General features: G+C 36.8%; 1 protein-coding gene across 1 annotated transcript in view; it reads right to left on the reverse strand.

The window, feature by feature from the left end:
• Positions 1 to 24,547, reverse strand: part of ZCWPW2 (zinc finger CW-type and PWWP domain containing 2) — a gene marked incomplete at its 5' end in the record, with an annotated part of 102,701 nt that overhangs the window by 30,873 nt on the left and 47,281 nt on the right. Inside the window, 1 exon segment of the mRNA XM_036760480.1 lies at positions 17,819 to 17,880. Within this exon segment, the coding sequence (XP_036616375.1) occupies positions 17,819 to 17,880 (62 nt within the window).

The raw sequence follows: 24,547 nt of genomic DNA on the forward strand, positions 1-24,547 counted from the left end.
AGTCAGGATCACACAAGATTTAACAGCTACCATGATAAAAGAGCAGAGTGCTTGAAATATGGAAATCAGGTGTAACTTGGGGACAATGAACTTTGGGGCCTGTCTTAGTTCAGAGTAAAAAGTCCCAAATCAGTTCTCATCTCTTCCTTTAAGCTTCATGCCGTGACTGGTGACTCTCCCCTGGATGCACTAATTTCCTTTAATTTCTTCTTGGACTGGCCAGAGTGTGAGCAGATCATTATTTAAAAGAGAACTCCCTATTTATTTGAACAAAAATCCAGTTAACATGTTAATGTGAAATAAACCCTGTTGCACCTTGAAAAAAAAGAAATATGATATTCTAGATGGTGAAGGAGCTATGATTACAACCAAGAGTAATGCACCCAGCACAACTGGGTATAATCCCAAAGGGGGGGAAATGAATATTTAATGAAATAAAGGACCTCCAAGTATTCCCAGCAGAGCTGAATAGGAAATGTGACATTCAAACATAAGACTCTGGAAAGGTATAGAAAGGTAAACATAAGTGAGATGTCATGACAAACTTAACAAAGTTAAACTATTTACATTCCTATATAAGAAGATGTTACATATAATCTCCAAGAAAATTATCATCATTATGGCAATTAAGTGTCTACTTGGACAAAGGATATAGGAGTGGGTTGGTTATGTTGGGATGATCTCAAAAGAAAAATAGAGGGATGTACAAGAAGGAGAATGGAGAAAATTATCTTACATAAAAGAGGCACAGAATGAAGAGTTTGACAATGCAGGGGAAAATGGGTAACACTTGAAACTCACTCTTAACTATATTGTTTCAAAGAGGGAAGAATGTATACATATGTGTAGGTATATACACACATACATACATACATATATGTAAATATATGTGTGTACACACATACATTCAGTTGGATATAGAAACCCATTTTACCCAACAGGAAAATAGGAGGAGAAGGGGATAAGAGCAAGACAGGGGTGGTAGATGATAACAGGAAGGGCACATTATGGGAGACAGTGACATAAAGCAAAACAGACTTTAAGGAAAGACAGGAAGAGGGAGAAACAGAGACAGTGAGCAAGAGACAAAGAGACAAAGACATAAAGAGAAGAAGAACAAGAACAATACAAGAACAAGAAGAAACAGAAGAAAAAACAAGAAAATAGGATAGAGGGAAATACACAGGTAGCAATTATAACTTTGAATGTGAACATGATGAATTCACTCATAAAATGGAAGTAGATAGAATGCATTGGAAACTAGAATCCAACAATATGGTGTTTGTAAGAGACACAGTGGAAACAGAAAGAGTTAAAACAAGAGGCTGGAGTAGAATCTATTATGCTTCCACTGAGGTAAAAAAAATAAGTAGGGGTGCCAATCATCATACAAGACAAAGCAAAAATAGACTTAATTAAAAGAGATAATCAAGGAAACTGCATTTTGCTAAAAGGTACCATAGACAAGTAATATTAATTCTAAACATACATACACCAGATAGCATAGCATCCAAATTATTAAAGGAAAAGTTAAATAAATTATAGGAGAAAATGAATAAATATTAATAGATATAGATATACCAGTGGAGGACCTCAACTTTCTTCTCTCAGACCCACATAAATCTAACCATAAAATAAATAAGAAGGAAGTTAAGGAAGTGAATAGAATTTTAGAAAAGTTAGATATGATAGACTTTTGAGAAAATTAAATAGGAGTAGAAAGGAATATACCATTTTTTCAGCTGTTTGTAACCCCTTCACAAAAACTGAGAGAAACCCAGGGGTTAAGTCTAGAAGAAGACAGTAACTTCACGACACATCCAAATAGAGTCTCAGAGAAAAGAATGTCTGAGAACAAGGATTACAAGAGTACCTGGAAGAAATGAAAGAAAAATTTAAAATATAGAATACCTAGAGAGGAAAAAATGGCAAGGAGAATAAATACCTTAAAAGATATGAGACAGACAGACAGACAGAAAGAGAGGGACAGAGAGACAGAGGAAGAGAGAGAGAGAGAGAGCTTACCCAACAACTGAAAATTAGAGTGGGCTAAACAGAAAGTGATCCTATGAGATTATTAGAAATATTAAAACACATTTAAAGATTGAAAAAGCAGAAGAATGTGAAGGTATCACACCTGGAAAACAGGAGAGTTAAGGTAAGAATCATTAGACTTCTAGAAAATAATGACCAGAAATAAAGAACTTAGATGCCACATTTCAAGAAATTATAAATGCATATTGCATAAATTTCTGAGAAGCAGAGGGCAATGTAAAATTAGAAAGATTCCATTGGTCACATTCTGAAAAAAACCCCAAATGAAAACTTCCAGGAATGTTAGAGCTAAAATTCATAGCTTCTAGGTCAAAGAAAAATTACTGAAAAGAAAGTCACATGATAACTTTATTATATATTTAAAAGAAATAGCAAGTTGTATATAATAGATTTGCAGTTTCACATGCAATCATCTTTTTTCCTATTCTACTATGTTGTGGAAATGCTTATTTTATTTCTTAAGTTCAGAATAAATTTTTTTAAAAAAGGCAACCAAAAAGAAAGTGTTTAAGTACCAAAGATCCACAGTCAAGAACTGGCATCTATCAATGAGTGGGGAACTTGGAATATGATATTCCAAAAGGCAAAAGACAAAGACCAACAACCCTTGAAAAACCTATCTGGCAAAATTTAGTACAGTCCTAGAGCATGAAAATACTTTTGATGAAATAATATATTTCCAAGTATTTCTGCTAAAAGATTCTGTCAACAGGTTACTGTCTTCTTCTAGACTTTTGACATGGAATTGCAGGAGAAAAAGAGAAACATAGATACATACATCTGAACAACTGGAAAGGACTATCTGTGTGTGGGTGAATTGTTTATATACTAATAGAGGGGAAAGAAACCACCCTATTGTCAGAACACTGATATTTTTTAAGAGTCATGGAAAAAACTAAATATGGAAAGCAGAGGGTCTGGAAATGGATTTGTTATGTTTTGATGGACTTGGGAGAAAAAGGAAATGGGAAGGATCAAGGACTATCCTGTAGAGGGAAGGAAGAAAGAAAGAAGGGAATTTACTATGTCATATAATAGGAATGCATGTGACAAACATGATAAAAAATTGGAGGAAGGATTGGGGAGAATGGACATCCCATGAACCTCACTTTCATCAAAAGCAGACAAAGGAAGGTCGGATGAGAGAGAGAGAGAGAGAGAGAGAGAGAGAGAGAGAGAGAGAGGAGAAAGAGAGAGAGAGAGAGAGAGAGAGAGGAGAACAGGAACTTTCTTCTACTTTTTGTTATATATCCAGTTCTTGGCACAGTGCCTGGCACACAGTAGGCACTTAATAAATGTTTGTGACCTAATAAATGCTAACTGACTTACTGATTGCTATAGAAATACATTAAACAGAGAAACAGATGGGGTCAAGAAGAAGGAAGGGGGGATTATAAGGGAGGACAAGATAAGTACAATAATAAGCAAAATAAAATCCAATGTGAAAGGAGGTATTGGGAAAGTGATATTAAAGGGAAAGAGGAAAAAGGATTAAAATTTTGGGATGAAGATTGGGCAAAGTGAGGAAAAGAGAGCTATAGAGTAAAAAAGTGGGGCATATCACTTATAGATTACAAGTGTTGGGCAAACTCTTCTTCCAACCATTTCTTTATAAAAGAGGTAGGGAAAGGCAAAGATGGAAAATTAAAAGAGGACACAACTAAGGATCCAAGCTGTGAACATGAATGAGATGAACTCACATACAAAACAGAATAGGATTACAGAACAGATTAGAAATCAGAATCCAACAAGATGTTTAGAAGAAAAATAATTGAAACATAAAGATTCATATAGAGTTAAAATGGCAGGCTGGAGCAGAATCTATTATGCTTCAGATCAACACAAAAAAGCAAGGGTGGCAATGATGATTTCAGACAAGGACACAGTAAAAATGATTTTTAAGTAGGAAAATGACATTATGCTTAAAACCATAGATAATGAATCATTATCCATAATGTGTGTGTATGTGATTGGAAGAAGATATAGACAGCAAACCAATAATAGTAGGGGACCTCAATGACTGTTTTCAAACCTTAAAAATCTAGTAAAAAGATAAAGAAGAAAGAAGTTAAAGACTTAAATAGAACTTAAAAAAAATAGGTGTGATAGATCTACTTAATAGGAAAAAAAGAAGGTTCACATATTTTTCAGATGTGTGTGGTTCTTTACAAAAATTGTCTATGTATTGAGGGATAAAAAAACTTCACAAATGTAGGAAAAAATAATAAATATATTCTTTAATTACTATAATGTAATAAGAAGTATATTCAATATAGGGCCTTTGAAGAAAGAATAAAAAAATTAACTGGAGACTAAATAATTTAATCCAAAAGAATTGGTGAGTCAAAGAATAAATTATAGAAATTTACATCAAAATAAATGACAATACAACATACCAAAACTTATGGAATATAGCTAAAGTATTACAGAAAGAAAAATCTCTTAGATGCTTTCATCAACAAAGAAGAAAAAGAACACAGGCAACCTCAATCCCAACCAAACACCAAGGTAGAAATTCTGAAAACTAACAAGATTAAAAAAAGATAAATAACACTGAAGAAAAAAAAACTAAACGGATAAATAAATCTAGATGTGGGGTTCTGGGGGCGGGGGGGGGGATAGAACTTTTAAAAATAGGTAAATGGCTACCTAATCTGATTTTTAAAAAGAGAGAAGAAAGCCAAATTGTTTATTAAGAAATTAAAAAGGAGAATTCACAACTGAAGAAATGAAAGAAATCATCAGAAATTATTTTGATCAACTATAAATTAACAAAACCAACAACTTAGATGAAATAAATGCTCACAAAAATATAAAACACTCAGACTAACAAGAAATAGATAATTTAAACAACCCAATAAAAGAAAAAGAAATTCAGCAAACCATAAATGAACTCCCAAAGATGCCAGAACAAGGCAGATTCATAAACAAATTCTACTAACCATTCAAGAACAATTACTTCTAATATTATGCAAACTATTTGCAAAAATAAGAAAAGAAGGGTTATTTTGAAACTCTTTATATGATATAAATATGGTCTGGCTAACTAAAACAGGAATGACAAAGCAGAGAAAAAAACTGCAGACCAATATCCCTAAAGAATACTGGCAATAAAAATAAATAAAATATTAGCAAATAGGCTATAACAACATATTAAAAAATACAATGTAACCAGATTCAATTTATACTAGGAATTGAGGATTGATTCTATATAAGGGAAACTAGAAACAGACAATTTCAATAAGAAAAATAATTAAAACCATATAAAAATGCTGGAAACATTTGTTTTCTCATAAAATCCAAAATCTGTTTCTTTCAAAACACTAAAAAAACAGAAAAATAAATGAATTTTTACTAAAAAGTATCTATCTAAAATACCTATCTAAAGCAAGAGCTATCATTATCTGTAATACAGAAAGATTAAGAGGCATTTCCAATAATACCAGTAGTAAAGCAAGGATGCCTATTGCCACTAATACCATTTAACACAGTGCTGGAAATGCCAGTAATAGCAATAATATCAGAAAAACAAATTGAAGTAATAAAGACGGGTTTTAAGGGTGAACATCACTATCAACATTTGCAGACAATATAATGACCTATCTAGAACACTAAAACATCAACTAAAATTATTTGAAACAATAAATAAATTCAACAAATTATAATATATAAAGAAAATCCACACAAATCATCATTTATATATATAGCAACAAAACCCAGCAGGAAGATATAAAGAAAGAAATTTCATTCATACAGATTTTATAAAATATTTGGGAGTTTACACAGGATTTTATGAATTCAGTTCTTTGTGGAAATAAATAGAAGACATTAAAAAAGAAAATGTAATTATTCATGAACAGGCCATGCCCATAAAATAAAAATTATAATACTAAGTTTATTTATTTATTTGGTGCCATACCAAATTACTAATGATTTACATTATGGAGCTAGGAAAAATAATAACATTCATTGAGGGAATAAAAGTCAATAACCTTAAGGGAAAAAATGAAAAAATGCAGAAGAAAGTGGATCTAGCAGTACCAAGTATCAAACTATATTATGAAGCAGTAATCATCAAAATGATCTGGCACTGGTTGCAAACTAGAGAGGTCAATAAAAGGAACAGATTAGGTACACGACATAACTAACCAACTAGACAGTATTTTGATAACCATAAAATCCCAGCTGCTGGACTAAGAAATGACTATACAACAAAACTGCCAGAAAAATGAAAAGCAATCTGACAGAAATTAGGTATAGACTAACATCTCACACTGTATAACAATATAAGCTCCAAATGGATACACATATTAGACAAAAAGGACATTAGAGGAACCAGAAATAAATTTCCTTTCAGGTCTATAGGTAAGGAAAAAGTCTATGACCCAAACAAGAGACACAAAATACCACATTAAATAAAATGTACAATTTTGTTTATATAAAATTCAAATGTTTTTGCACAAACAAAATTGGTACAGTTAAAATTAGAAGGGAAAAAGATAACAGGGAAAAGTCTAACTGCAAGTTTCTCTGAGAAATATCTTATATCCAAGACATATATGGAACTGACTAGAATTTACAAGAACAATAGCCATTCTCCAATAGATAAAGGATCAAAGCATATGAAATCAATTTTTAAAAGAAGAAATCCAAGTTCTCAAGAAATGAAAAAAGCTTCATCTTATTAATATTTAGAGAAATTCAAAGTAAAGCAACTCTAAAATTCTACCTCATACCCATCAGACTGTCAAAGATGCTTAAAAAAGGGAAAATAACAAAATGTTGGAGAGACTGCAGTAAAATATGAATTCTGATGCTCTTTTTAGTATTGGTGAATTGGTCCAGACATTCTAGAAAGTAATTTGAACCATGTGCAAAAAGTCACTTCTTTGACCCAACAATACAGTATTTGACCTATGCCCCCAATGAGAGGAAAAAGATTCATATTAAAAAAAATTACAGCAGCTCTTTTTGTAGTAGCAAAGACCTAGAAATTGAGGAAATATCTTCCTATTGAGGAATGGCTAAACAAATCATGGTATATTAATGTAATGGAATATTATTGTGCCATTAAAAGGGGATAATTTCAAAGAAATCTGGGAAGATTTAATGAACTAATGGAGAAGCAAGTGGAACCAGGATAAAAATGTATATAACATTATACAGAAAAATAACTTAGAAAGACTTGAGAACTCTGATCAATGCAATAACCAACCATAATTGCAGCATGAACACTTCCAGATGAAGCATTCTAGCTACCTCTTGACAGAGATCTATTTGACTAAAGATGCGGAATGGGACATCCATTTTCAGATATAGCCAATGCTGGAATTTGTTTTGCTTGAATATATACATATATATTTACATACATACACATACATATATGTGTGTATTATATACACATATGTATGTATAGATTTGTTATAAGGGCTTTGTTGTGCTTGGTTTTGGAATTTTTATGGGGTGGGGATGAGAGGGTTAGAGGGAATCCCAGGGAAAGGTAGCCAAATAAAAAGAAAAGAAAGGGGGCTATTGAAGCATCTTTCTTCCATTCTAAAGCAGAAGAAAAAAAAAGGCCAGACTTTTAAAAATACAGATAAGCAGGATAGCACTGAAAGCTACTGGTTGAATATACTAAAAAAGAAAAAGAAGCTATGTATAACAAGGATTTGCAGTTTTATATATAATCCTCTTTTTCTGTTCTGCTATTACATGGAAATGCTCATTTTATTTGGCGTTTGTTAAGCTCGGGACACAATTTTTTTTAAATAGCATAGTAGGTCGGGTCAGCACAGTAACATCACTCATAGAATTTATAGCTAGAGATAATCTAGTCCGACCCATCCATTGGGCAGAGGAGGAAAACCAGTTTGTGGTCTGTGAATTCATCTACCCAAGGTTACAGAAGGTATCTAGTTGTAGAACATGGATATCTTCATGCGACAGTAAGGGAACACATTTCCTTGCTGGATAAAGAAGTTATTACTCAGTCCTATGACAACCTGCTCCATCACTGCCTAAGAGAAAGACTCAGGTGGAATGTTTGGCTTAAGTGCTGAATGATGGACAAATGAAAGGTGAAGGGATAGCACAATAAATTTTAGCAGTGTGAATCACTGTTTTTGATCATCATTCTGGACCCAAAAATCAATTTTTGTGGCAAAGACATGGGAAAAACAACCATCTTTTACCAGCAAAATTGCACTCTGACAAAGTGGAACTTTGAATGCAAATTTAGAAAAGCCAGAGGTAGTGGCTGCTATAAGCTCTTGCATTTTTGTTAACTCTAATGCTTCACTTCAACCAGATGTGCTGGAACCAAGCTAAAAGCTATCTATTGAAGCACAATTTTTTCCCCTTGGCAAAAGTGGGGAATTCTAGGTGCAGAAAACTGCATACACAAAGTCACTCCGTTGTTCTGTTTCTTTATTAAGGGAGGGTTCTAACAATAGGGGGAAATATAGGGAAATGATTATAATATTTTAAAAGGCATCAATAAAATTCATTACAAAATAATAATAACCAGCCAGAAATGGGAATTTGAACTCATGTAGGTGTCTCCCAGACCCCAAGGCTGCAGATCTCCTAAGAAGTTCTTGCCCCGCAATGGTTCTATGGGATGAAACAAAAGAACAACCAGACAGGGAAGCTGCAAGGCCAGCTCTATCTTTTTCTACATGCCCCAAGCTCTTGAGAGGACGAGAGTAAAGACAAGCCACCTTCAGTAAAGGTAAGCAATGTCGCCACACAAAGGAAAGCCCAAATGAAAAGCAAAATGAGATTGAAGACAGCCTGGGCTTCTTCCCAGGGGTTCTTCTGCTCACTCATCTTTTTCCACATAACTCTATGCCTGAGGCAAGAAGGCAGCAGAGGGGATCTGTTATAATATTTATCTTTGGAGAAAGATGCATTTAAAGCTAAATGAATTCTTAAGTGAGTTACAGTACATGAATTCCATATTAATAGCAAATTTAGCAATTAATGCAGACTCCAAGGCATCTGATCATAAAGTGTAAGTAACTTATGTTTGCAATAGTAAGCATAGGAGCAGGAATTGTAATTTCTTTGGTATAGGAAATTCTCAGATGAGGAAGCTACCTCTAAAGACCTGCAGATCATTACTGTCTCTGAAACTTACAGTCTTATAGAGTTGCCTAGAGCAAAAATGTCAAACCCACGGCCGCAGGTTGCACGAGACAGAAAAATTTCCTAATCTAATTGGGAAATGTTTAACACAATAAATAAAAATATAATATAACAGAGATAATTTTAATTTGTGGTTTCCTAACTCAATGTGCTGCCCCCAGGAATTCATTCCTATTTGGGTTTGACACCACTAGCCTGGAGCACCGAGAGGTTAAATAACTTGCCTGAGTCAAAGAGCCAATGTGTCTACTTGAACCCAGATCCCCCTGGCTTCTCAGTCATCTCTTTATCCACTATATTTCTCTACTTCTCTGCTAGTAGTAATAACAAAGAAAATGTTCCCCCCCTGTGGAGAACTTTCCCAACAATATAGTGGAAAGTGGGAACTCTTTTCCTTTACAAAATATACTGAGATTTCCAAAATTCTCTGAAGAGTAGCCATTTTGATGTGAACTCAAAGGAAGCTCTCCAGTGGAGCCCCAGAAATCTGTTCTTAGATCCATGCAGCTTCACCTTTTAATCAATAACTTGGTTGAAAGCAGGGATGGCAAACTTATCAGATCAGTAGATAATTCATATCTGACAGGGATAATTAATAGGTATGATCAGGGTTCTGGGCCTCACATGTTAGGAAGGACATTGATAAGTTGCAAAACATTCAGAGGACCAAGTAGTATGGCAAAGAGGCTTTAGGTCATGCTGGAAATGTTTAGCCTAAAGAAAAGACTTAGGAGGAAATGTGTTGTCTTCAAAGTATTTAAAGGGCAGTCATTTGGAAAATTGATGATATTTGTTCTGCCTAGGCTCACGGGGTATAATAATGAAAAAATGCATTAGAAGTTGCAAAGAGGATGGCGGCTGGTAAGCAGGGACTAGAGTGAGCTCCGTACCCGAGTCCCTCCAAAAACCTATAAAAAATGGCTCTGAACCAATTCTAGAATGGCAGAACCCACAGAACAGCAGAGGGAAGCAGGGCTCCAGCCCAGGACAGCCTGGATGGTCTCTGGGTGAGGTCTATTCCACACGGAGCTGGAAGCTGGGAACGGAGTGGAGCAGAGCCCAGCCTGAGCGGCGTGGACCATCCAGACCAGAAGCCGGACGGAGGGGGCCCTAGCGCCCTGAATATGTGAGCTGCGGCAGTTACCAGACCCCTCGACCCACAAACACCAAAGACTGCGGAGAAGGTTAGTGGGAAAAGCTGCGTGAGTGGAAGGAGTTCGCGGTTTGGCTTCCAGCCCCAAGGGCAGCGGAGGTGGGGCAGCTACAGCTGTTGTTACTTCCAGCTCCAGGCCCACCTGGTGGGAGGAATTAAGTGGCGGATCAGAGCAGGAGTGCAACAGCCTCCTGAAGATCTAAGCCCAGTCTGGACTGGGGGTTCTTGGGGAAGGAGTAGTGCGGGTCTGACAGAGCTGGCACCTCCCCCCCCAAACGTGGAACATAGAACTCGTTAGTCTACAAGCAGTCATACACCACTGAAAAACTCAAGGGTCAAGTTAGTGGGTTGGGAATATGGCCAGGCAGCGAAAACGCGCCCAGATTCAGTCTCAGACTTTGGATTCTTTCTTTGTTGACAAAGAAGACCAAAACATACAGCCTAAAGAAGACAACAAAGTCATAGAGCCTACAACAAAAGCCTCCAAGAAAAACATGAACTGGTCTCAGGCCATGGAAGAACTCAAAAAGGATTTGGAAAAGCAAGTTACAGAAGTAGAGGAAAAATTGGGAAGAGAAATGAGAAGGATGCAAGAAAACCATGAAAAACAAGTCAATGACTTGCTAAAGGAGACCCAAAAAAATACTGAAAAATACACTGAAGAAAACAACACCTTAAAAAACAGACTAACTCAAATGGCAAAAGAGCTCCAAAAAGCCAATGAGGAGAAGAATGCCTTGAAAGGCAGAATTAGCCAAATGGAAAAGGAGGTCCAAAAGACCACTGAAGAAAATACTACTTTAAAAATTAGATTGGAGCAAGTGGAAGCTAGTGACTTGATGAGAAATCAAGATATTATAAAACAGAACCAAAGTAATGAAAAAATGGAAGACAATGTGAAATATCTCATTGGAAAAACCACTGACCTGGAAAGTAGATCCAGGAGAGATAATTTAAAAATTATTGGACTACCTGAAAGCCATGATCAAAAAAAGAGCCTAGATACCATCTTTCAAGAAATTATCAAGGAGAACTGCCCTGATATTCTAGAGCCACAGGGCAAAATAGAAATTGAAAGAATCCATCGATCGCCTCCTCAAATAGATCCCAAAAAGAAATCTCCTAGGAATATTGTCGCCAAATTCCAGAGCTCCCAGATCAAGGAGGAAAATACTGCAAGCAGCCAGAATAAAACAATTTGAGTATTGTGGAAACCCAATCAGAATAACCCAAGATCTGGCAGCTTCTACATTAAGAGATCGAAGGTCTTGGAATGCGATATTCCGGAGGTCAATGGAGCTAGGATTAAAACCTAGAATCACCTACCCAGCAAAACTGAGTATCATGTTCCAAGGCAAAATATGGATTTTCAATAAAATAGAGGACTTTCAAGCTTTCTCAGTGAAAAGACCAGAACTGAATAGAAAATTTGACTTTCAAACACAAGAATCGAGAGAAGCATGAAAAGTTCACCTAGAAATGGACCAGGAATACAGTTTGCACCCTGACTCAGGAATACATAGTAAGGACCACGTATATATCTATTTTTCTTGTTTACTATTACTATCATGTTTTGGGTTATTTGATGGATAGAATTGTCTGTCAAAATATACTAATATGATAATATATTTCATAAGTTTAATAAATATAATAAATAGGAATTTTAAAGAAAATTACCCTACGTTTGTCATAGCTAATAGAATATAGTTATTAAAAGATCTTTACATACACCTTAGTCAAACTTTTATTTCAGCAAAATGTTTATCAGTCTCTCCTACTTTCCCAGTGAACAAAGTATATTCAGAACTTGTTGAATTAATGGATTCAAAGAAAGTCATGTTGACGTCAACCTGGAAAGACACCTCTAGTAGAAATGCATCCTTGGTACTATCCTATTAATATTTTTGTAAATGACATGACTACAATATCACATTTTTAAATTCAACATATATCCAATTCACCAAAAATTTACTAAACACCTATAATGTAAAAGACATTGTTTTACACACAGATAACAACAGCCAGGATGGGACAGCTAACACAATGGATGATAGAATCGAGATACTACCATATTTGGACAGGCTAGAACATTGCACCAACTCTAATATGATGGCTTTTCATAGGGATAAAAATGAAGTCTTATACAAGTTTTCAAAATTTCAAAATTTTGATCACTTAATTAAGAAATATTTCAGATATCAGCTTATCTGAGAAAGATCTAAGAGTTTTAGTGATGGATTTCAACACAATATATATATCACCAGTATGATATATTCCCCCTCCCCACGAAAGAGAATATGATATTAGCCTGTATCAAGAGAAGAAAAACATGCAGAAAGAAGATGATAATTTTACTTTATTCTGCCCTGGTCAGACCACATATCTATTATTTTCTTCAGTTTTGGGGAACTTTATTTTCAGAACATTGATAAAATGAAGAGCATCTAAAGGAGGGTGAACATAATGATGAAAGACTAAGTTTTTATTATATGATAATTATTTGAAGGATCCAGAGCTAGTAAGCCTGGAGAATATTAAAGAAGACATAGAGGGGAACTAATAGTTATCTTTAAGTGTTTGAAACTCTGGCAAGTATGAAAACAATTACTTTTTTATTTGTTTGGCCTTAGAGAACAGAACTAAGAAAAAATAGAAGTTTCAGAGGATCAGGTATAAGTTTTAGGTAAGAAAAAAATCTTTCTAACAGTTTGAACCATTCAAAAGTAGACTGGAAAAAAGACCTCAGGAGGAAATGGGTTCTCTGTCACTAATGTTCTTCAAGTTAAGGCTAGATGGTCACTTGTCATCAAAATTGCAGGAAGGATTCTTGGTCTTGTACAAGTTTGTGTTAAATAGTCTCTGAGGTCCATTCCAACTCTGAGTTTCTGTGGTTATTTCAGCAATTGCCTTTTCATGATCATCAGTGAAATAAATGAGCAATGCATGGAAATTTCTTTGTGGTCTCACATGTGGTCCAGAGATGATTTGCACTTATCACTTCTCTTTGCCGTGATGCATGGTCCTAGTATTTTTAAAAGAGCATTCTCCAGAAATCATAATACTCACCTTTTAATTTCCTGATTAATAACAATTTGTTATCACTTTTTGAACCTTAGAGCATCTCCAGGAAGTAGTATGCTACATGATTTGCCCAAGGTCATATAGTTTCTGACATAGCAGTAGCCTATGGACTCGTTCAAATGCCTTCTCTCCTCTCTATGTATTCCCTGTTCCATTTTTCTTCATTTTAAACTTATTCTGGTAAAAAATAAAAGTTAATGAGCCAAAAAAAAAGTTGCAAAGAGGCAAATGTGAATGGTATGAGAAAAGACTTTTCAATGAGCATGCAACAGTGGTTGCCTCAGGAGAGAACAGGATTTCCCTCACTGGAGGTCTGCAAGCAAAGACTGGATACTGAGTTTCTTAGGCTATCATAGCATGGATTCCATTCTAGTAGATATTGGACTCAGCCTCTGAAAGACCTTCTTACTCTGCAACTCCTTGATTCTGTGATTTTGAGTGAAGATTCCAAAAGATCTTGACACATTAGAGCATTAGACCATAGTTAATGAGATGAGATGCAAAATGGATAGATAGATGTAAAATTCTATATTTGAACTAAAAAGAATCAACTTCCCAAGGATAAGTTGGAGGGAGAATGGTGAAGACTTTTGTGGACTTCAAGTTCAACTAATTGAAAGTGTGACATGACAACCAAAAACACTAATTTGATCTTGTGTTACTTTAAAAGTGGCACAGCATCCAGAAAAGGGATCTGAGACAACCCTAACCTACTGTCCCATAGATAGATCTCATCAAAAATATTGTTGCTTTCTGGGCACCAAATTTTAGGAAGGATTTTATAAACTTGAGAGTATCCAGAGGAATGTAACCAGGATGGTGAAAGGCCTCAAGATCATTCCATATAAGAATCAGTTGAAAAAACTGGAGATGTTTATTAATAATATTCATGATAATGGTGGTCATAGTAGCTAGCATATACATATATACACACATATGCATATATGTGTGTGTATATATATACATATATATATATATATATATGTATATATATATATATATGGAGGAGAGAGAGAGAGAGACCACAAGCAGTTCAAGGTTTGAAAAGTACTTTACATATATTACAGCATTTGATCCTTACAAAAACCCTGAAGAGTAGGTGCTATTATTCTCTCTATTACACAGATGAAGAAACTGAGGCTGAAAAATTAAATGATTTGCCCAGGGTTACACAGCTGGAAAGTGTCTGTGACAGGATTTGAATTCAGGCTTACCTGACTCTAATTCTCATACTTTGTCCACTGCACAACCTGGCTGCCTTTTGGTTTAGCATGAAGAAGATAAGACTCAAGAGAAACAGGCAGGGTAGCTATCCTCAAGTATTTGAAGACTTCTTATATGAAATAGGGAAAAGACTTGTTCTTCAGAGCCCCAGAGGACGTAATTCAAAGCAATTGTTGAAAGCTGCAAAGAGGTGAGTTTAGGTCTGATATCAGGACAAACCTCTTAATAATTAGAGGTGTCCAATTAGAGTTTCCTGAGTAAATTATGGTGGGCTCTCTCTGTGATAGCTTTCAAGCAAAAATATGTTTTAGATGGGATTCTTATCAATCCATGGATTAGACCAAATGTCCACCAAGATACAACCATGAGACCTCCATCGTGCACTGGCATCTTCCTCTATGTCTCTCTTCTTGTTCTTTGCTACTGTGTCTCCTCACTCACATGGGACACTCTTCTGTCCCCCCACTCCCACCCTCATTTGAAGACCAGACATTTGATGCAGACAAGGAAAGCCTTACGAGCAAAAGCGGGGTATAAAACATCTTTTGCAGAGGCCAGGAAAACCTAAACACCTAGCCCTCCTTGTGATGCTCCATTTCCTGCACAATAGCTAAGTGGTAGCAGTAATAGCAAATGCTACCAGAAGGTGATCAATGGTGATGACAATGGCTTCTTGGGCTCTTTTTCCCCTAGAAGCACCAAGGGTTTCACTAGAAGCAGTGACTAGGGCAGCATTCTCCCTGGTACGATAATACCTTGTGTCAGTAACAACAGTCATTATACCCTCATCTTATCTGGCTAAGAATATAGTCCTCCAGCCCGCACTCTGAGTCACCTCATATTTTTATGAGCAAGAAAAATAATAATATGATCCCCTGCTATATAATAGATACTTGATTTTTATTACCATTGAGCTCAATCAGACTTAAGACCCACTGTGCATGGAAAACTAAAAGCCACCTTACTAAATTTAATGAAGATTGAACCTATAATGAAGCTATCTAGTTAACTATTAAATAGGAGCTAAGAGAACCTAATCAAAATTAAATACAAATGCCTCCTACAAAGTAGCCACATCACCTAGACTAACTAGGCCAGTGCACATTTATAGGCAGAGTGACACAGTCCTGCTTTACACTGATCCTTTAGTCTAAACTTTTCGTTCTGCCTTACCTATCCTACATCTATCCTTCCCCCTCACTGTGACACTCCAATTCAATCTCCCAGTCCATGAGTCCTGTTCCGGTCCCCCTCCCTTCCCTTCATGGTAGCAACCTTCTTATTGACCAATTCAACTATGCATTTTTGGCTAACTTTGAGTCCTTTAGCTCTTGTCTTTGTCCCATCACCAGACAAGCTTTATCAAATCCCGGTTCTGGATTACCTCCTACGAACCTTCCTGTTCATATTCATGTGCTAATGAATAGACCTTGAGTATGTTATAACCATGCCAACTAAGGAAATAGTATTGGTCTATCTTTGATCAGGCTACCCAATATATGGTGGTGAGAGTGTAGGTGGAAAGGTCAGCTGAGGCTGGGAAAGGTGGCACAGTAACAGCCAACATGGTGGCAAGGCCTCAGTCATTCTCTTCTAGCACCTTCACTGTGGTGAAGATCAGGGGCTCAGAGGGATCTGTGATTTTCTGTGCATTTTTGGTGTGTGCTGCTCCAGAACCCAAAAAGAGTGAGCAGCATAAGCAGCTGAACAAAGCTGGAGGAGGAAGGGATGGGGATATTGTTATTTATCTGAAAGGTACCTGCTTGAGCTTAATCCCAATTGCCATTCTAGAGAAGAGATATCCAGCAGTGAAGACACTGGGAGACTTGGGCTCAGAGTCCCGCTCCAGAGCAAATGGACAGTGGAACCTTTCCTAGTTTTCAATTACTGAATCTAACCACCTTCTGATCTTAGGGTATTGATTCATACCTCATGCCAGGTCTTCTCCCCAAGGGCGGGGATCTTATAAATTGTGTTGTTGTTAATTACAAACAAAATTGTGTTGCTGTTAATTACAAACAAAATTACATAGAACATATAATCTCTAATAGCGTTTTCCTCTTTCCCCTTCCTCTCTTTTGCCATTTCTTCCCTTCTTCATGGGGTTCATCATTACTCCCCAGAATATAGCTTTATTTAAAGCATCTAGTCTTCTGCCATACCAAATTTCTTTCAAAAGAAAAAGAGCATCAAAAGCATAACTCCCATGAAAATTCTAGTGTCTTTTTGAAGATGACAAACTAAAAGTGTACAAAACCTAATTACAACAGGATCGCTAAGGTTCTGTATACTCTAAATAAGAGGAATGCTCAAACCCAATACAGATAGTCTCCTATTACCTTATTTCTGGGGCCCTCGATCACATTCAATCTGCCCATTGCCCATCCCATTCCCCAAGAAGAATTCTCCTAAAGAATGTCCGTTAAGTTCATTCGTTAGCTTTCTTTTTCTTCTGCCACCAACATATTGGGTCAGTTTAGATCTGAAACACTGGCATTTAAATAAATGCTCTTGTACATCTTTCAATGGTGTTCTATAGTAAGACTGTCACTTAAAGAGAAAAAAAAGAGTTCATTCTTTTCAAGACGTTATGTCAGGAGCTAGCTTCCTGCTAATAATCTTTTCAACATGAAATATACAAACTATCTTACAAAGTTTCAACTATTTTAAAACAGGATTTCCTTGACACAGGCTAATAAAAAGGATCTACATTCAGATCATCTGTTGAGACAACTGATGCTTCATTTTTCACCCCACTTAAGGAAAAGTCAATTTTTGGTTGTGTTAGCTATTAAATTTTTCAGTGATACCTCTTTATTCATATGATATGAATGTAAGACCACGACTTGAAAGTCATATCCAAAAAATAATAATAGTTCAATTTTCATTCGATTTTATTCATTATTCTGCACTATTTTACTATATGGTGATTCTAGGATACTGTGTTGCAAAATCCTGCATAATGGCCTACTATTGGCATTTCATGGTCAATACAGACCAGTAGTAAGACTTAAAGAAAACATATATCTAAATACCTACATTTAAAACCTATGAGGCTGATGATGTCCCATTACATTTTATTCTTTGATGATCTAAATTTAATTTTTCTTAAGCCAGTAGAGATTATGGTTAATCATGCACAGTAGAACCAGAACTTACTCTTTTCTTGGCTTTCATGGCAGCTTTAATATTTGCTTCAGGTTCGTCCATTAATGGCATCCCTATAAAATATTGAGAAAAGAGCAAATTTAGCAATCACTTATTAAGTAGCTGCTGTGTGCAGAATGCTATGGTAGGCACTGTAGAAAATATAAAATTTAGATAAGAACTGATTCCTGTCATAATGGAGTATACTATATAGTTTAATAGAGGAATAAGACACACATGTGACACAATGATGCTGGTTGTTTGTTTCTTGTCCTTTCTTGAAGAGGACCAAAATGACATCACAGTGTTAAAGTCATGGGACAATGTGGCTGATCAAACCAGCATGAACTCAGAAGGCTGTACCACAAGCCAGGCACAAACAGTTCACATGAACACTGGGAGTGGAGATGTCACTAAGTATGTACACCTCACATTTCTTTTGAGCTACTGCAATTCTGCCTCACTCATGCAGCACATCAGCTTCTTTGATTCCAACACACCATGATGGGAAGTCTTTTGTCTCCCAGTCACACAACTGATTCCAAAGTTCTTCAGAGAGGCCCTGAAAGTGTCCTTGTCCTTGGATCATTTCTTCTGACCAATATCTGAAAGCCTGCTTTGTGTGAGCTCTCCATAAAATAGTCTTTTAGGCAACATATGTATGCTTGGTTTTCAACATGGCCAGCCCATTGAAGGTATGCTCTCTGAATACTTGGCAGTTTAGCTCAAGAAAGGACCTCAGTAACCAGTAACTTATCTTCCCAGGAGATCTTAAAAATCTTTCTAAAACAATTCAAAAGGAAGCAATTCAGTTTCTTGGCATGACACTTGTAGAATGTCTAGGTTTCACAGGTGTGCAACAATTAGGTCAGCACAATGGCTCTGCAGACCTTCAGTTTGGTAGGCAGCCTCATACCTCTTCTCTTCCATACCATCCTTTGGAGTCTCCCAAACACTAAGCTAGCCCTGGAAATGTGTGTGTCAACTTAATTATCTAATGTGTGCAACCTGGGAAAGTATACTGTGAAGGTAAGTGAACTTATCCACAGAATTCAAAATTTCTCCATTTGCTATAATCAATGGCTCCACATATGGATGGTGTGGTGCTGGCTGGTAAAGAACCTGTGTTTTCTTGGTGTTGTTAGGCCAAAATTAGCACATGCAGGAAAAAATCGATCCATACTTTGTTTCATCTCAGCTTCAGAGGCTGCATTGAGTGCACAATAATCTGTGAACAAAAAAATCAAGCACCAACACTCCCTCCACTTTAGTCTTGACTTACAGCCTTTTCAAATTAAAAAATTTATACACAACATTTTGGATACAAAATATACAATATATTGTATTGGATACAATATATTTTTTAAAAGTGCAAAACAGCTACCTCTGAAGTCCAAGAGGTCATTAACAACAGAAAACTCAAAGAAGGTTTCCTAAAGGAGGCATCATTCAAGTTTTGTTTAAAGGATGGAGAGAAATTCCACAGGTTAAGAGGGGCAGGGGGAGGATGAACATTCTAGACATTCAGAACGACCTGAGCAAAGACACGCAGGTGGAAAGTACAGTGTGTGTCAGGGTATAGAGAGCAATCTAGTTCTATTATAAGGAAGAGAATTGAAGGCAGTGAGGTAGGGGATAGAATGCCTGGAATCAGGAAGACTCATCTTTCTGAGCTCAAATCTGGCCTCAGACACTCACTACCTGTGTAACCCTGAGCAAGTCACTTAACCCTGTTTGCCTCAGTTTCCTCATCTGGAAAATGAGATGGAGAAGGAAATAGAAAACGACTTCAGTGTCTTTGTCAAGAAATCCCCAAATGGTGGGGTGGAGCCAAGATGGCGACTGGAAAGCAGGGACTTGCGTGAGCTTCCCCCCACCCTGGTCCCTCAAAAAACCTATAAAAATGGCTCTGAACAAATTCTAGAGCTGCAGAATCCATGGAATAGCAGATGGAAGTAGGGCTCCAGGCCAGGACAGTCTGGATGGTCACTGGGTAACGTCTATCCCACGGAGCTGGGAGCAGAGGTGAGCAGAGCCCAGCATGGGCTGCGCCCGGACCAACCAGACTGGGAACCAGGCAGAACAGGCCCTAGCACTCTGAATCAGTGAGCTGTGGCAGTTACCAGGCTTCTCAACCCACAACACCAAAGACAACAGAGAAGGTTAGTGGGAAAAGCTGCGGGGACAGAGTAGAAGGAGTTGGGGTTCAGCCACCACAGCGGAGGCAGTGGAGGTGGTGCAGCTACAAAACTACAGCTGCAGTTGGTTCTGGCCCCAGGCCCACTTGGTGGGAGGAATTAACTGGTGGATCAGAGCAGGAGTGCAGAGCCTGCTTAAGATTTGAGTCCAGTCCGGGGTGGCAGTGCTGTGGGGAGGAGAAGCGCTGGTGTGGCAGAGCTTGCTGTTGTAGAAATAGTTCTGAAAACAACAGCAGAACCCCTCAAGTTTGGGACAAAGTACTCTCTACAAGCAGTCATACCCCGACGAAAAACTCAAGGGTCAAGAAGTTGGCTGGGAACATGAACAGGCAGCAAAAACAGACTCAGATTCAGTCTCAGACTTTGGAATCTTTCTTTGGTGACAAATAAGACCAAAATATACAGCCAGAAGACGTCAACAAAGTCAAAGAGCGTACATCAAAAGCCTCCAAGAAAAACATGAACTGGTCTCAGGCCATGGAAGGGCTCAAAAAGGATTTGGAAAAGCAAATTAGAAAAGTAGAGGAAAAATTGGGAACAGATATGAGAGTGATGCAAGAAAACCATGAAAAACAAGTCAATGACTTGCTAAAGGAGACTCAAAAAAATACTGAAGAAAATAACACCTTAAAAACGAGACTAACTCAAATGGCAAAAGAGCTCCAAAAAGCCAATGAGGAGAAGAATGCCTTAAAAGGTAGAATTAGCCAAATGGAAAAGGAGGTCCAAAAGTCCACTGAAGAAAATACTACCTTAAAAATTAGACTGGAGCAAGTGGAAGCTAGTGACTTGATGAGAAATCAAGAAATTATAAAACAGAACCAAAGGAACGAAAAAAATGGAAGACAATATGAAATATCTCATTGGAAAAACCACTGACCTGGAAAATAGATCCAAGAGAGATAATTTAAAAATTATTGGACTACCTGAAAGTCTTGATCAAAAAAAGAGCCTAGACATCATCTTTGAAGAAATTATCAAGGAAAACTGCCCTGATATTCTAGAGCCAGAGGGCAAAATAGAAATTGAAAGAATCCACCAATTGCCTCCTGAAAAAGATCCCAAAAAGAAAACTCCTGGGAATATTGTCACCAAATTCCAGAGTTCCCAGATCAAGGAGAAAATACTGCAGGCAGCCAGAATAAAACAATTTGAGTATTGTGGAAACACAATCAGAATAACACAAGATCTAGCAACTTCTACATTAAGGGATCGAAGGGCTTGAAATATCATATTCCAGAGGTCAGTGGAGCTAGAATTAAAAGCAAGAATCACCTACCCAGCAAAACTGAGCATCATGCTCCAAGGCAAAATATGGACTTTCAATAAAATAGAGGACTTTCAAGCTTTCTCAGTGAAAAGACCAGAACTGAATAGAAAATTTGACTTTCAAATACAAGAATCAAGAGAAGAATGAAAAGGTAATCAAGAAAGAGAAATCACAAGGGACTTACTAAGGTTAAACTGTTTTGTTTACATTCCTACATGGAAAGATGATGTGTATAATTCATGAGACCTCAGTATTAGGGTAGCTGAAGGGAATATACATATACATATTTATATATACATATATAAATATGTATATGTATTATGTGTGTATATATATACATATATATTTATATAGACAGAGGTCACAGGGTGAGTTGAATATGAAGGTATGATATCTAAAAAGAATAAAATAAAATTAAGACATGAGAGAGGAATATATTGAGACAGGGAGAAAGGGAGAGATAGAATGGGGTAAGTTATCTCACATCAAGAAAAAGCAATTCTGTTGGAAGGGAAGAGGGGGCAGGTGAGGGGGAATGAGTGAATCTTGCGCTCATAGGATTTGACCTGAGGAGGGAATAACATACACACTCAATCGGGTATCTTACCCCACAGGAAAGAAGGAGGAAGGAGATAAAAAGGGGGGACAATAGAAGGGAGGGCAGATAGGGGGAGAAGGTAATCAAAAGCAAACACTTTTGAAAAGGGACAGGGTCAAGGGAGAAAATTGGAAAAAGGGGGACAGGATAGGAAGGAGCAAAATATACTTAGTCTTTCACAACATGAGTGTTGTGGAAGGGTTTTGCATAATGATATACATGTGGCCTATGTTGAATTGCTTGCCTTCTTAGGGAGGGTGGGTGGGGAGGGAAGAGGGGAGAGAATTTGGAACTCAAAGTTTTGAAAGCAGATGTTCAAAAAAAAAGTTTTTGCATGCAAATAGGAAGTAAGATACACAGGCAATGGGGCATAAAAATCTATCTTGCCCTACAGGAAAGTAAGGGAAAAGGGAATGGGGTGGGGGGACAGAAGGGAGGGCTGGCTGGGGAATGGGGCAATCAGAATATATGCCATCTTGGAGTGGGGGGAGGGTAGAACTGGGGAGAAAATTTGTAATTCAAACTCTTGTGAAAATAAATGCTGAAAACTAAAAATATTAAAAAAAATAAATGAATGAATGAATGAATAAGAAACCCCCAAATGGGGTCACAAAGAGTTGGATACAACTAAAAAATGACTCAGCAACAAAAATAATAATATGAGATAAAACTGGGTAGTGCCAGATAATTGATCTTGAATGTCAAGCAAGGCTTTATTCAGTAGTACCACTAAAGATTCCAGAACATGATATCTATTTATCTAGATCTAGATCTATCCCTAGGAGAGACTATCCTGGTAATAGAACTTAGGATACATAGGAAGGTAAAGGCCAGGAAGACATTGCTCCTGCAATGCACCAAGGATGTGGTAATGAGGGACTCTAGTAGTGGAGTAGCAGTGGGAATAGAGAGGAAGTAATGGACATAAAAGATGTGGATTTGGGGAGTGACAACTAGGTTTGACATATAAAGAGGGAGAGAAGAGTCAAAGATAATACCAAGGACACAAGGAAGACTATGTGAATGGTAGAACCCCCAAAGACATGACAAAATCTAACATCAGTTTAAATCAAAATCAAACTTAGGCATTTTTTTTCAATACTACTGATTTTAAACAAAACTTTGCCACCAAAATAATCCCCAAACTGAATCTGAACCAAAGTTACATCTAATATCCTATGATAAACACAGTAAAAATAGCAAATTATATTTTCAGTCATCAGTTATTTTTCTATTACTAAAGATGAATTGTCTACCTCCAAAAGAAGTTATCTAACTTGAATTTTGTCCAAAATGTTCTAAAATAATTTTGGAATATATTTATTGAAATGTATAAACGATGCTACTATCTACAGCTTTCAAAATCTACCTGGAAATAGAATGAAAAAATTGATTTAAACTAAGTAGCTGTGATGTATATAATTTAGACCCCAAATCTGCAACATTTATACTCAAAATTGTATTAGTGTTTTTGTAGTGAAATGGAATAATATTCCTCAGCACTGTCAGGAATTGCCCTACTTTCCAAAGAATGTGGTTAAATCCTGATTAAAATCTTTCAAAGTTTAAAATTATAAGCAAGCTCCCTATACCATCATAGCAGCTCCAGGTTCAAACTCAGTAATTCTATTCACTTTCTACAAGCTAATTTTTTCCTTAGTGGTAAAGATGTAATTTCCTCTCTTCAGAAATTCCTATTATCTATAGAGAATTTGAACTTATAGAGTAAAAAAATCATTTAACAGAAAACACAAATTAAAATAATGAGAAATGGCTTCATAACACACATTACACTCCTCTTTTGATCTATGTCCAAGTAATTTTGTTTATTAAGTGCATAACAGGAACTGTAGGTAATACATGAAATATTCTAAATGAGTAGAAACAGTCATGCCTCGTGCCATATGTAGAGGGTGTAGACAGGAAGAACCTGGTCAACCTCACAAGGTTAAAGGATGATGCCTTTGTTCTGTTACAATATCTTACTGTGTAAAAATAGTTGAACTGCCCCTGTTGACACCACATTTAGTACTTCATGATATTTCCTTGATGGGATGAGATGAGCACCTGTACCAATGACATAATAATGAGGATGACTGAGTCATAGCATTTAGAGATGAGTAGACTGTAGCCAGCGTGCAACTGAGCTATGCCTTTGGACCCGTCTTTTAAAGGGAAACAGAAAACAGCTCATGGCTGAACACAGACAGAAATACTACAAGGTTGAGAAGACTTGGGTCCCTGAGGTGGGTAGGGACACTGCTTATCCATGGAGACTTCTAAAGGGAACCCCTTGATCAGAGAGGTACTTCAGCCTTGGAGAGGCAGTGGCAGAGAAGGGAAGGGAGTTCTTGGAAGAGGAAGCACCCAGTGGAGGACTTCCTAGACCATTCTTCTATCTTAAGTGATAGTTCAGTCATCCAAATTTTGTTTTCAGATACCATTCTCTCAATCAACAAGTCACTTACCAAATCTACTTTTCTCTTCAATTAGTATTAGTGAAGAAATACTACCTTCTTCCCAATATCTTCAATTTCATCCCTGACTTCATAATCCCTAGCAATGTTTTTTAAATTCCTTCTAGCAATACCATTCGTCCCCAACAAAAATCATCAAAGGGATGAAATTGCTTTTGGATTTTACAAATCTCAGGTGATGCTGTCTATGTTCTGGAT

The sequence above is a fragment of the Trichosurus vulpecula genome, chromosome 5 (genome assembly GCF_011100635.1).
Source record: "Trichosurus vulpecula isolate mTriVul1 chromosome 5, mTriVul1.pri, whole genome shotgun sequence".
In the NCBI taxonomy this organism is placed as follows: Eukaryota; Metazoa; Chordata; class Mammalia; order Diprotodontia; family Phalangeridae; genus Trichosurus; species Trichosurus vulpecula.